We start from the raw sequence: 14,163 nt of genomic DNA, 5'->3' as shown, positions 1-14,163 counted from the left end.
CTTCGTGTGCCAACTCATAACCCATCAAGATACTTTCCTTGACCAAACCATAATCAGCACTTGCTTGTACTAACGGTGTTGCATAATTTCAAGAAATGTGCCAATAATTACACTCTATAATCCGGTGCTCTCTTGCCCACTTTAAACTCTTTCCTATTTTTCAAAAATGTGGAAAATATTGATCAACATATTTTTCTGTAAAAGAAGGTACTAATGTGAAATTTGTGTAACATAAAAACTGAACTTTCGTAAGGGGGGTGCGTTTTGATTTCCTGATCTAATTATTTAAATTAGAATTGCATTTCCATTTCTCATTCTTTTTTTTTTTTCTTTTTTTTTTGTATTTGCACGTTCACTTGCATCTCTCTTTCTTCTTTTTGAATGTGCCTCTCTCTTTCATTTTCCAACATTAGCATCTCTCGTTCTTCCTTTTGCGTTTTCAATGTCATTTGCATCAGTTTTCCTTCTTTTTGAACTTGTCAAACGCCTTTTTTACCTACATTTGCATTTTATTTTCATCTGTATTCCTTCTTGTTGAGTCTCTCTCTCTCTCTCTCTCTCTCTCTCTCTCGTTTTTCTCTTTTTCAGGCTCAAGCTTTCTTAACTTCATTTCATTCTTAATTTTTAATTTCAACTCCGACTTTGCCAGCTAAAATCAGGTTCAGATTTACTGAACAAACACAAATATTTTTTATCGAAAATATTCTTTTTTTACCAAATATTAAACTAAAATAGTTTGTATTTATTTGTTTTTAAAAAGATGGCTTTGCTTCCAAAATATCGTCTCATCTGGGACGTTGGAGCACTTCATCTTTTCAAGGACTCTAACCGGTCTTATGCAGGATTTCCACTTTAGATCTCATTATGTAAGTTTCTTGGTTTTGTAATGTAACACCAAAACAGCAGCGATAGGAAAAAGTCCTGAATAAAATAAATGTAAATTTCAAAACAATTTTCAATTTTATTTAATATTTCTAAAATTTGTATCTGGGACTGTCACTTGGTGGGAAAATTTGTGGATGACTTTTGTATACATATATCTTCTACAGTTAATTTGTCTAGCCTCTTTGTAAGATGTTAGTCCAGGAGCTATTGTACATAGCCAGGAGGTGTGTTGCAAATCGCCCGTGACTTTCTACTGACATGAAATAATTCAGACTGTAGGAAAATAAAATTCAGAGTGGCCAGCAAGGCAGTTTCAAAGAGATCCCACTGTATCCAATAAAAACAAAGATCTTAAAATTTAGGACGGATTTTCTACGCCAGAAAGCCGTTAGTTTCGAACTACATTCATTTTGAAATTAATACTTTGGTGAACCCAGCTAATGAAGGATCACAGAATGTTTAGATTGTACTCCGATTGGATATTTTGCCACTCGTAAAAGAGAAGAAATTCTCGTGGCATTCGAGGTTGGGATCTGCGAACAAAGGCTTCTTAAGGAAACTTTCCGGCTGGAAGTGGATGCTTTAAGCCCAAAGAGAAAGTGGAAATGGCGCATAGAATGCAAGTAGTATGTCATAGTGATGTCAGTGGTTGCGGTGCAACGCCGGAAGAAGCACATGACTTGAGCATCGGAAGTTCCAGGGGAGCACAGTAGCAAGTATTCCGGAGTACAAAAGACGAAAGGAGGAGTGACAGATGAGTACCTGGGTCAACCATCAGTACGGAAACTCGCTCTCTCTCTCTCTCTCTCTCTCTCTCTCTCTCTCTCTCTCTCTTACGATCGTTAAATTTATGCAATGACATTAGGTAACTTGTAATGGGTCATCGATTGTAATAGTTTGAAGAATTGAATTTGAGACATTGTCAAGGGAGTCCACAAATTCCCTTACGAACCTATGGTCCTTACTAAGTAACAGAATGAATCAAAACATAATTTTTAAAACTTAAAAAAGAATTTAGTTATAAAAGTATTAAATGAAAATGTACGCGGAACTTACGTTATTATGACATGAATAATCCTTATAAAGTTCGAATAAAGTACTAAATGGATGAAACGTTACGTACACATATCAAAACAGAAAATGTACTGGTCCTCCAAGATCATTGACATAGTCAAGATGAAGCTATCCAAAGTTATTTCGAATAATTTAAACAGATCCGAAATAATAGTATAATCCAAATAATTAGCACTTTAAATTTCCACAGAACAGTCCAAACATATTTTTTCCTCTAGAATAATATCAAAGACACAATTAAACACATCTACGTTTTGAAACAGAACACCCGAAATGAGAGTGATTCAGAATTAAAATGACTGATACTGTGTCTCTTTCTATAGACAGTCTATTGCAACCATATTTCGCAGTAGACCCCGCGTGACGGATCTTACTACCGATTAACTTGCCAACCAATGGATATTACTGAAGTCTTTCAAAAGCGTCGAAACCCCACCATCTAATGAGAAATTAATCCGAAGGCGCTATTAAGTCGTATTATTAAGAGTATCATTAGCAATTGTCAACCAATACCTCAGTTTATATATCCTATGCAATGGTTTACGCTCTTAAGACTCAGGTCACGTAGACAATATCAAAATAAAGATAATTTTAACATTTTACTGTCATGAATAAAAGTCACAAAAATTAAATAAAAGCATGTACCAGGAGGTAGAAAAATATAGATAGACGCAATATATTATAATAAGATAATAACGTGCAAAACGAATTGCACATATACCCTCACGGACATGTGTAGTACATTCTTCTGGTATATTTAAGAGAACTTTAGTCAGAGAAGAAGTTAAGCGCGATAGCCACTCAACCTTAACAAGTGGCCGACTTATTTTCCATTATATTTTGATATACCTCAACCTCGCGTCTTAACACTGTGAGAGTCCAGATCATACTTTCTTATTATAAGTGAACATAAAGGTCCGTGAGGTAAAATACAAATGTTGATATTTGTTAAACATGGTGTTTGCTTTGACACCCATAAATTGTAAACTCTGGTTGTAATTATATTATTTTTCTTGCTACAGTTGCAATACCAAGTGTTTGGATTAAGTATTTGTGTCTTAGGCGAGACAGAGTCCTGCATCATTTCCTGCTGGTTCCATTATAGAAATATCAGAAAAGAAACCTCTTTCATTTTTGTTTATTTAGTGAATAGGAAAACATACTAACATTTTTTTAATATAATTTCCATCTATCACCTCCATTTTTGCACTTTCCTTATGAAAAAATGAAATCCTTATGTGTGTGTGTGTGTATGTGTGTATTTGTATTTGTTATATATATATATATATATATATATATATATATATATATATATATATATATATATATATATATATATATATATATATCTGTCCCTACCTGTACTCGTACTCCACTGACTTGTCATGAAGAGAATGAGCAGCCATAATATTCGTTTGTGTCCAGCCTGAAATATAAAACAAAATATAACGTGGTAACTTATTGTAATTCATTCAAATTAACAAGTGCCACTACAGTCAACCCAACCCTCCAGTCCACCAAAGCATGGTGATGTTACTATAAACGTGGCCTACATATGCAAGAAGTATCTTAATAGTGGTTTGTTTTTACAATACGTTCACACAATGCAGTTTCAAAGAAAGGGACTCTTCAGGACAGACGTTTGCTTAATACATGACATACATAGAGGATTGACGTGGACGTTTATCGAAAATGTACGTATTGATTCGATGCTAGGGAATAGCTACGGTTGCATGTTGTATATAAGAGTATGTCGTATTATATATGCTTAAAAGGACTGCTTTTTACGTTATGTTAGGTTGGTAGACGTTCTGAAGAGTATGTTTTGTTATTATTTGTTGTTTTCTTAATCTCGTTTGTCGTGACAACTTTATATCTGCGATGTGAAATAATTTTATTGCTGAAAATTAACGCTTCCAACTTTTATAAGGGTATAAAATGCAAATACTGAATTAAAATAGGATAACAGTGTCATTCTGTGTGACTAACAGTATGCCGTTTGTGTAAAACAGGACATGCTAATGAACCTGCTGATTGATATATTGTATCAAAGGTTAGAGTGAAAAGCTCTCTCACCCTCTCCCTCTCTCTCTCTCTCTCTCTATCTCTTTGATTATAGCTATAGCCAGTTTCTAATTTATATTAATGATTGTAGTTCATGTTTTCATAGTATTAACTTCATTTGTTTATTATCGTACACAATTTCAGAGTGATTACCTAATGCAGTCAGGTACATATATCACGTCATCATCGTTGTTTGTGCTAATAAACCTCACTATGGCACTTATAATTTATCATTTACATTCATTTTGTCAAACAGATTTTTCTTTTGTATAGTTTATTCTCAAACTTTTTTGTCCATCTCATATTTGACTTGACGACGCTCGAAAACCTTGTTGAACCAGTTTCTCCATTGATCAATGCTTTCTTATCGTACTGTAATGAATAAATTGTGCAATACATCTCTTTAAATGAAGGCAGTCGGTTGGATAGTTTTTAACAGGTCTTTCAACACATTATTGACTGCATCATGCCTGGATAATAGGAGCTAAGTATCGTTGCAAAGAGGACCCGCAGTTGACCCGCTCTGTGGCCTCTGGGGCTATCAAATCCCCGAAATTTGTATGGCGAATCCTACAATCTACCACCTGAAACATGTCCAAAACGGCAGCACCTTTTGCTGTGGTATCACGATAGGGTACTTATAGACCGCGTATAATCTCACACGGCGCTACGACGGATAAGCTAAAATGTTTTGCCCAAAGCAAGATCTTTTCACCTAATTATAGTTTTATTGGTAGTGAACTAGTTATGTCTTATCACTGTGTTCGTCGATATATTCCCCTTGAAACTTAATTGGGGTAAACGTCGCATATGACGGTAAATAGCCTATGAACGAGTGCTCGATTAAAATATAAGTTGAGAATTTGACTGATGTCATGCGTTAAAAGCCTGGAGAGTGCAGCTGGCCTACATTTTGTGACTAAACGCGCAAACGGACTAACACGGAACAACGCAGCGAACATTTGTTGCAATGAAATGCATGTGAAAATTTTAAGGAAACGTTTAATTCAATCAAGTACAAATATTTGTTTCATTTCATTGCTATTAGTACAAAGTACATCTTTCTAGGAACGTGGACAGAGCAAAATTTCAGATATGTTCTTTGGTGTCTGCTACGTTATACGCGTGAACGACATAAAGACAAATTCTTCGCTATGTCCTTTTCTGTTTTTAATGAACACAATTTAAAACAAAACGCACACTACAGTACAGAATATTTCATATTCATCACCATGTCCATACCATATTAGTGCATTCGTGTTTTATGGTATTTTGCCTAATTTTCCACCTCGATGAAGTCCATATATGACTAAAATCATTTTACACATAGAAGTATTTTGACTCTTAGAACAGCGACAAGACTAAATGAAAATAAACTTCATTTACAGGGTAATTAAAAGCTAAACATTTGTAGTTTGCAAGTTTTTCTTTTTCATTGCATATTTTGGGTAAAAGTAACACACACTTACACAAACACACACACACACACACACAGTGGAAGCCACAACAAAGCGTCTTAAAGGAGATGGGGTGGTGTTGTCGGAGCGATTGTATCAGGCTCCCGAGGTCTTGTGGCGCCGAAACAGCTGATAAAAAAATAAATTTCAGGAAAATCGTTGGCGGGTCATCGTTGTCGCCCTGGGCGCCATTTATCCTTAGTACGCCACTGAGGACACCAAGAAACCTTGTACATGTGATTGCGAATCTTAGCGAACCTTTGGCGGATTTACAAAGATACTTGGAAAATGTTTCAGGTATAAAATCATGGTTCAGTCTGGATAACTCAACCGGTACAGATGCCTGCGGAATCACCGAGAGAAGCATCCCCACATCTGACTCAGTCACAATGTTCACAGTTTGAGGATCGAGGATCAACATTACTCTCTGAAAGCCCGTAATTATCGAAAAGTAATATACAGGTCATGACCAGACACGCTTGATCGATAGCTTTGATAGAGTTTCGAACATACAACAATAAAGCAATCGAATGGAGGCACACAATAAACAACTTACTATATGTAAATGTTCTAAATGAATCAAGATTAAACGTTTTGCATAAGGGGAAGAAACTTGAGAATCAAGATATACATCCATGCATAGGCAACATGATCTACGGTCTTTCAGACATTAGGTAAAAAGCGGAATGACACGGAAAACGAGAAACAAGAATACATATAGCAAATACTGGACAAGGCTGAGTCTGAATTTGAAATCATACGAGCGCACCTGCTACATTCAAAACGGACTCGGAGGCCAGCATTTATGCCGATTGCTCTCTTCAAAGATAACAAAGTAATGTTAATGCAATACAGATAACTTAATAAGACAGCCCGAAACAAGGCACATGTGAAGGTAATAGAAAAAGAAGGATAAATCACTGGAACTGGCAACGAATTACATATCCCAATATCCCAATATCTGAAAACGTCCCAAAAAGAGCCCGTCGGGCACCATCAGTTTGCTGTATTTTCTTCATCCAGGACTCAGGAATGGTAAATCAGTCTTCTTCAAATACGGACATGTAATAAATAGAACTGATCATGTTTAAATATGCACTCAACGTTATTCAGGTTATAAATGATAGATGGGTGTCTGGCCGAGGCCATTTTTAGCATACATAATGTGCACAAGATTGGTAAAATTAAGTTCTATATCTGGAATATGTAAAGAAAGCTATCACGTGAGCAGTCTCATTTCGATCGTTGTACCTGTATCAATTGTATGCACGAATTTGATAGTTTTGATATGGTTGAGACATGAGACCATGACAATATCGGACACATCTGGTTTCACATGTTACATACGTGTCAGTGATACAGAGAATAATTCAAAACGTTATTTTGGTTGTGTTGCTGTATTTGTAAAAGAACATATAAGACATAATTTAATAATTTCGTATCAGTCAGCTTGTCACTAAAAAATTAGTATCTGGTTCAAATCCTCCGCTCGTATACAAAAACCGCTTTGAAGACCTAAATTATGGTAGGAATATAAATTGCTTTGACAATCGTCAGTGCCTACATGTTTGTTATTACACAGAACGAATCGGCACGTTATATAGTTATGCATCCAATCCACCTATTTATTATTGGTGGATATTTCAATGTCTATACCTCCACATAACCTGGTTTTATTATACATCATACTAATACGATCATTGATAAGGATAATGCCAATGTCGAGAAGGGAGATGAGCCAATAAGAAGAGAAAGAAGCTACATCACTTGGTTAGAAATTACATTTTTTTCAGCTATCTGGAACCAATATTGCAAATGGTATATTTTGGGGATGACAAAGGTATTGGAAACTGTACATGTATACAAGGGAAATCGGTTGCAACCAATGAGAACTTGCTTTTAGGTCAATGATCATTTAACGTATATCTACCTTTCGGATTAGTAGTATAATGTAATCTGTTCGTCTATTCATAGTTCAACTTAGTCTAGCTGATAGTATTAGTATCGTAGCTGACAAAACATTAGTATGCGTCAAATCTAAGGAGGGATTAACCTTTAACCATTCCTCAACAAAATATGTACCTCAGATTTAAAGGTAAAACCAGCAAACAAGATAAAAGTAAATAATATTTTAGGTGAAGAACAAATGGCTATACTACACTAGACAATATATGTATCCTACGTCCAATGATATGTAAATATCTGAGGAAACAAAGAGACATTTTTTCTGCTATTTTTGGTTGAGTATGACCCTACTGACAGGAGCTTCCTTTATCATAAATTAGTAGATGAAAATATTACGAGCAAAGTTATTACGATACTAAACGTAAATGTTGACGCTTGTTTGAAAATGTCAATGGTCATATCATAAGTATTTAACTGCCCGTCTGGAGTACGGTAAGGTTGTCATATCACCTATTTTAGTCTCTTATCTTTTATCTATTTTAGTCTCTTATCTAACCAATATATAAACACACAACTCTGGCCAAAACAGCGCTGTACAATAAAATTTGTTCATTTAGTTATAATGTTGTATGCAGATAACTTGGTTGCTTTGCCAACACTGCTATGCACCATACAAGGAATCTAAACAAACTTAAAGCGTACTTCATCTAGAAATTACGGTTAATCCTGGAATAAACTAACCTTGTAGTTTTCGAAAAGATGGATATTTGAAAAGATCTGAAAGTTGGTGTTTTGGTGATTGCGTGATACAGACAGTATCTTATTACAGATATCTTGGATGTGTATTCTCTTCTAAAACCTCATTCAAGGACTTGGCTATTTAATACTTTCTTTGAATTAAGTGATACATTCAGGGGTGTTTCTTTCGTTCAACATTCATCGGATTGACCTTCAGGTAAACGCTTTTGAATATTATAACATTTATCATAAGTTGTACTCGCACATAAACATATTAAAGCCTTCATTGGTAAACGGAGCGGTTCTTGACATTGATAGTAGAATTGGAAATATTCACAGAATTCAAGCACTGTAACTTATTTTTAATTATTTCACTGTGTTTGATTTTATATGTTAGGGAAACAGACATATTTTGGACAATTAAACGCTTGTTTTGTTTTACCCTGTATTGATACATAGTTTAAGCCGTTAGGACGTAACACCAAAGAATCAACAATAATAATAATATTCTACATACGTAGCACCAAAGAATCAACAATAATAGTAATATTATACATACGTAACACCAAAGAATCGGCAATAATAGCAATATTCTACATACGTAACACCAAAGAATCAACAATAACAGTAATAGTCTATATGCGTAACACCAAAGAATCAACAATAATAATAATAATATTCTACATACGTAACACCAAAGAATCAACAATAACAGTAATATTATACATACGTAACACCAAAGAATCATCAATAACAGTAATATTCTATATACGTAACACCAAAGAATCAACACTAATAGTAATCGTCTATATACCTTTTCAACTTACCCAGAACAAATTATAAAAGTCCGAGAGGGTCAGTCCTAAAATTATGATTTGTGGTTATTCCATAGTTTTAATGCATGCAAGTAATTTAGGTTGATGACCCGTATTACAAAATAATATTTATTTATGTATGCATTTGTTTATTTTCTTTTAAAAATAATATCCCACAGTTTATTACCGTTCGCCAGCAAGATACAGAAATCCGAGAGACAGGATTTTCGTATTTTTCATTTGCTTTGTTGTATATCATTCAAATTATTTTCTTTGTTATGGTGATATTCATTAATATAAGTGATATACTTTGCTCGTTCAACTTAGAAGCTTATACCCCCAACTTTTTAGAATAATCCTTGGTGATGTTACCATGATAGATATAGAGTAGAGTTAGGTCTGTACATGCAAGACGTATAGTACAAATTAAAGAATTAATGGTGAAACATTTTGTAAAGATAACTTCGCAGTACATTCTGTTGAATGCTGAATACATTCAGCATGATAGGAAAACATTAGGCTTTCGAACCATGTGTTAGACTCGCCATATACTTTAGACTGAGAGTGGTGGAATCAGCTATGTTTGGGGCAAAAATTAAATTTTAATTGGGATTCGCTAGGTTAACAGTGAGAGACTGGTAAGAGTACAATGTTAACGCAAGGTCAGTAGCGGTAAATGACAAAGACTTGAGACAAACCAGGATAAATTTTAAGAAGTCATGGGCAATTTGAAACTGGTGTAATGAAATTATATTTTCGAGAATATTATTGAATAAAGGTCTAGAGAGGATTATTCTGACTTCTATGGGAGTGGTAAATAATTTTAGCTAAACCAGGAGGTGCGTGTCTCCAGATTAAATTCAGGCTTTCAAGAAATTCACCTCGTGAAATTAAGCAGTCTAAGTTTCTGAATTAGCTTCGGGGAATATAAACGTTCTCGTTAAATTGCTTATGGACACTGGTCAGAAAGAGATGGGCATAGAGAGGGGAGAGATTCGGCTTCATAGGGAGGTGCGAGTCTTGAATAAAGCACATGGATAGACTCAGTTGCATACAATATATGTTCATTAATATATGTTTGTAATTGTTTTTTGAATTTATTCATTCTAAATTCATTCATCTATTTTCCTTGAGTTTAGAAGTTAATAGATTGCATGCATTTTGTCTCAGATGTTATTACGTGTTTTGTATTTAACAGAAATCATGTATAAGGTATGCCGAGAATTGATTTTTCGTATGTCTGGAAACGGATGTGAGAATCGAGGAGCGTATGCCGACTAGAATATATCAGCTGGTTTTTATAGCCACAGTAATATTATCTGAGTGGGCTAATTATGTCAAAGTCTCAGTAAGGATCGGACAAAGATATATATTCAAGTCAATAGCGTTAAATGTGTGTGTTATGATGCGAAATTGCCACAGCTAGTTCTGTTGAATTCTGATAGACGATATCTGATGCAAAAGAGAGTTGGACTGTGGTTGATACCAGTAGAAGAAACACCTGATTAGTATATAGGATATGTACTATATTTGTTTATCTAAGGGAGATAGCTCTATATCTGACTACATAGTGGAAAGAGAGCGCAATCTGCGACCAAGAGGTTGACGACCCGAAGAGGTTGGAGAGAGAGAGTTGTTGTTGTTCTAGGGTTTAGCGCCATTTTTCAGAACAGGATAGGCTATACATGGCGGCCAGTATAACTGGTGGAGGAAGAACCCTGGAAAACCCAGGGAAGAACCACCGACCCACGAGAAGCTACTGGCAGGCTTTCCCACGTATCCACGCTAGCCGAGCCTTGGATGAGAGAGAGAGAGAGAGAGAGAGAGAATCATTGACACGTCGACCCATCACCAACAGTGATTTGGAAACGACCGGAAGCACTAGGTGATGTTGACATGCCGACATTTTGAGTTCGATCAGTCACTCGATCATATGATGGAATTTGTACTATCAATATAATAGAACGGCTAATAGAATTTCATATAAATTGTGCAACTTTATTTCTGAGAGAAAGATAATCATTCGAATATCGCATTTGATTATATTGACGTAATTGATCAAATTGTTATGTTTTTTTATACGGGGGCTCGTGTTATACTATTGTATATCTCTGCTCAGATCTATGTTTGTCATCCCTTAATTTCATATTATATTGAATTGTTTACCAGATCCGGGTAATACCACCGTGAGCGTCCCCTAGATAATGATAACTAAAAATGATAAGGAGGGGTGGAGATAACACATCTTCACCACCACCCTAACACTCTGTGATGAGTTTCGTTATTCCTGTTTCGCCATGATGTTAAAGTTATCATGCATTACTGCTGTAGAATACAGATATACCACTTTTCACTCTGATGTATATTTGTATATCTGTATCTGTCTGTCAGTCTGTCTGTCTGTCTTTCTATCTATCTATCTATCTATCTATCTATCTATATATATATATATATATATATATATATATATATATATATGTGTGTGTGTGTGTGTGTGTGTGTGTGTGTGTGTAAACGAACTGAACCTTAAAATTATATTTTATGTAGATATAATACGGACAAAAATATAAATAGGTAAGTAGTGTGCGGTTTAAGAATGTAAATTCCCCTAAGAGGTCCCATTTCCAGTTATCTCATTATATTGACACCAAACCGACCAGTCTTAATACTAAACTCTAAAATGCTAAGCGCCAAGCGAAGCAGCTGCTATTATATTATTTAATTTTTTGGTATGATACAGCCGAGGCGTCTAAGGCGGACGCTCTTCCCTTAGGCGACCGGAGTGGTCGCACATACTCCAGAAACTTAACACGTGTGCCCAATGCGGCTTGGATAGTTGTGCAAGGTAGCGTTCGATATTCAGGATTTGTACAATCTAGGACGTTTTAGGGTTTAGCGGTAGGTCAGAAAAATACCAACTAAATGGTACAAATTAAAAGATGTGTGTGATTTAAATTTTAAACGTAGTTTTAAAAACAATTCAGTCATCTCTACGTTATATGCAGTGTGGCAGTTTATCGTTATGTCTAGCATGGGGCATGATGTCGTACAACCGTAGTATCATGCCCCACCCAGTCACATCATCCTGACCACTTAGTCCACCGGAGAAGTAAATCAAAAGATAATTTCTTAAAGTGTAAATATAGAAGTTTGCAAAAGGATAAGGAAGATGCAAATTTTTAAACAAATATAAGTTCTACAAAAGGAAAGATAAAAGTTGAAGCGGTTACAATCGAGTATCATGTATAAAAAATAAAAAAATAAAAGTACAAAATACTAAATCATACACACATTGATCAAAATTTGTATTTAAAGCTTATTCTATCAAAAGGTCCAAGATCTGGTACCCGGGAATAGGGTCCTTAATCATTGGGTTCATATTTTTAACAACAACAAAAATATGTCTTTTAAGGTAAAGGTCCCTACTCTTGACAAGAATGTGTTTCGCTGTCAGTAGAGAGTGGCATGGTATGCACTCTGGTTGACGTTGACTTTATACTAAGGGAAAAAGTTACAGACAAGCCATATCCAAAGGACAAATTTGACATTCTGTGGGTTAGATTTTCCTTCCAATTCTACATGTGCGAATAATCACCTTTCTTTACAGCCAGCATAATGCTTTTTTGTTCGGCGAAAGCATTGCAAGATATAAAAAGAAACCTGCGTAACATTTTTGGGTTACATTGATGGCGTCCAGTGTATGGGATTAAAAAGGTAGTGCGTGAACTTATCCACCCATGACCTAAGATATTTGGATTTCCCGACGAATGCCGCCGTGTTTGAATGGGCGTGCCATCGACCTTGTTTGTACATAGATGGTGGTTCGAATATGGGCCAAGAGTGGACACGGTCATCGCGCTTCACTTCAAAGATTATTTATGAATCAAACTTCGTAAAATACACGAGTGTAGAACGATAGCGAAATGGTTATGCTTTTCGGATGACAGTAGGGATCTAAATGAAAGCTTAAAAACCATGATGCACAGAGCAAACCAATTGTACAATGGAATGTGCCTTGATATTACCTAATGCGAGTACATTATACATTTGTTACAACAAAAAATAAATAATAATAGTGATATTTTGAATCTTTATTACAGATTAAATTCCTGGGAATTCTGATCACTACTGTAGACAAGGGAGTGTCACCACCCTTAATAGTTTGCTATTCGTTAAATGCAGACCATAGAGTTATATAATTTATCGTTATACTATACGCATATGCACACGGACATTCGAAATTAGAATTTGTACATACTTTGCATTGATTGAAAGACAATTATATAATTTGCACTAGCGCAGTAAAATTTGAAACTTCCATTCATTAATGTCAAATAATATTGACACATTTAAGCACTAAAGGCGGGGAAAACGTTAGCCATTGATGTATTCTATATTACTTGATGTCGCAAGTTTGGGAAAAGGGAAAAAAAAAGAAAAGGTTCGACAATTTTAACTAATGATGGTTTGAGGTTTTTTATGGCTGATGAACTAGACGGGTATTTTATAAATTGTCTTAAACACTGAATCTGCACCAGTATTCAAATAATGATTACGTGAACATCGTATTGGATTTTAATACTTTGATGGATTTAGAGAATAGTTACACGAGTGTATTACTATGTTACTAATTGACTTACATTTACTAATACCTGTACTTATAACATAATACAATTGAAAGTCGTATTTAAATAAAAGTGAAATAAAAGGCTTACCGGTTTCATGCTATGTGCCATTTGTACTGAACATTAGTATCCTGCAGACATATTCTCTTTGAACACAGAAATAAAATGAATCACAATAGCTCCAAAAAACTTTGCATCACATTCAACTTTTTTTTTGTCAAAAACAATACTTTTCAGAAATGATCTCACAATAATCCTCCAAGTGAATTTTAATATTTTTAATCGTTAGCTGGAATATACTTTTTCCAAAGTTATCTAAACAAACTATTATTATCGCCTTATCGAAAAATCCGTTATGTAGTTAAAAACCAAAGTGCTTCAGGAAATCTTGAAATAGGTAGTGTCTGCAAAATTAATGCTAACAGTATACCTCAAGAATTTACTATCACACTCCATGATCAACCAATCGAATTTTATTATTTCGCTGTCAGCACTGGAGGCCGGACCATCATTATACGGATATCAAAATAAATCTGTATCATTCCCGCCCACTTACAGCTGTATGTAACGGGTACGTTGTGAGAATATCGACATCATTTT

The 14,163-nt window shown here is 35.0% G+C and overlaps 1 protein-coding gene across 1 annotated transcript in view; it reads right to left on the bottom strand.

The window, feature by feature from the left end:
* LOC149791498 (uncharacterized) overlaps positions 1-13,944 on the bottom strand; it is a 29,642-nt gene extending 15,698 nt beyond the window's left edge. The window contains exons 1-2 of the mRNA XM_089969435.1: positions 13,654-13,944; positions 3,319-3,385 (exon numbers count right to left, since the gene is read on the bottom strand). Coding sequence (XP_089825561.1) covers positions 3,319-3,385; positions 13,654-13,674 — 88 coding nt within the window. The 5' untranslated portion in view covers positions 13,675-13,944. The remainder of the gene's footprint in view (positions 1-3,318; positions 3,386-13,653) is intronic.
* Positions 13,945-14,163: the final 219 nt, after the last annotated feature.

The sequence above is a fragment of the Sinohyriopsis cumingii genome, chromosome 9, assembly GCF_028554795.1.
Source record: "Sinohyriopsis cumingii isolate HCF-2022 chromosome 9, ASM2855479v2, whole genome shotgun sequence".
NCBI classification, from domain to species: Eukaryota; Metazoa; Mollusca; class Bivalvia; order Unionida; family Unionidae; genus Sinohyriopsis; species Sinohyriopsis cumingii.
This window is presented reverse-complemented; position numbering and strand designations above follow the sequence as displayed.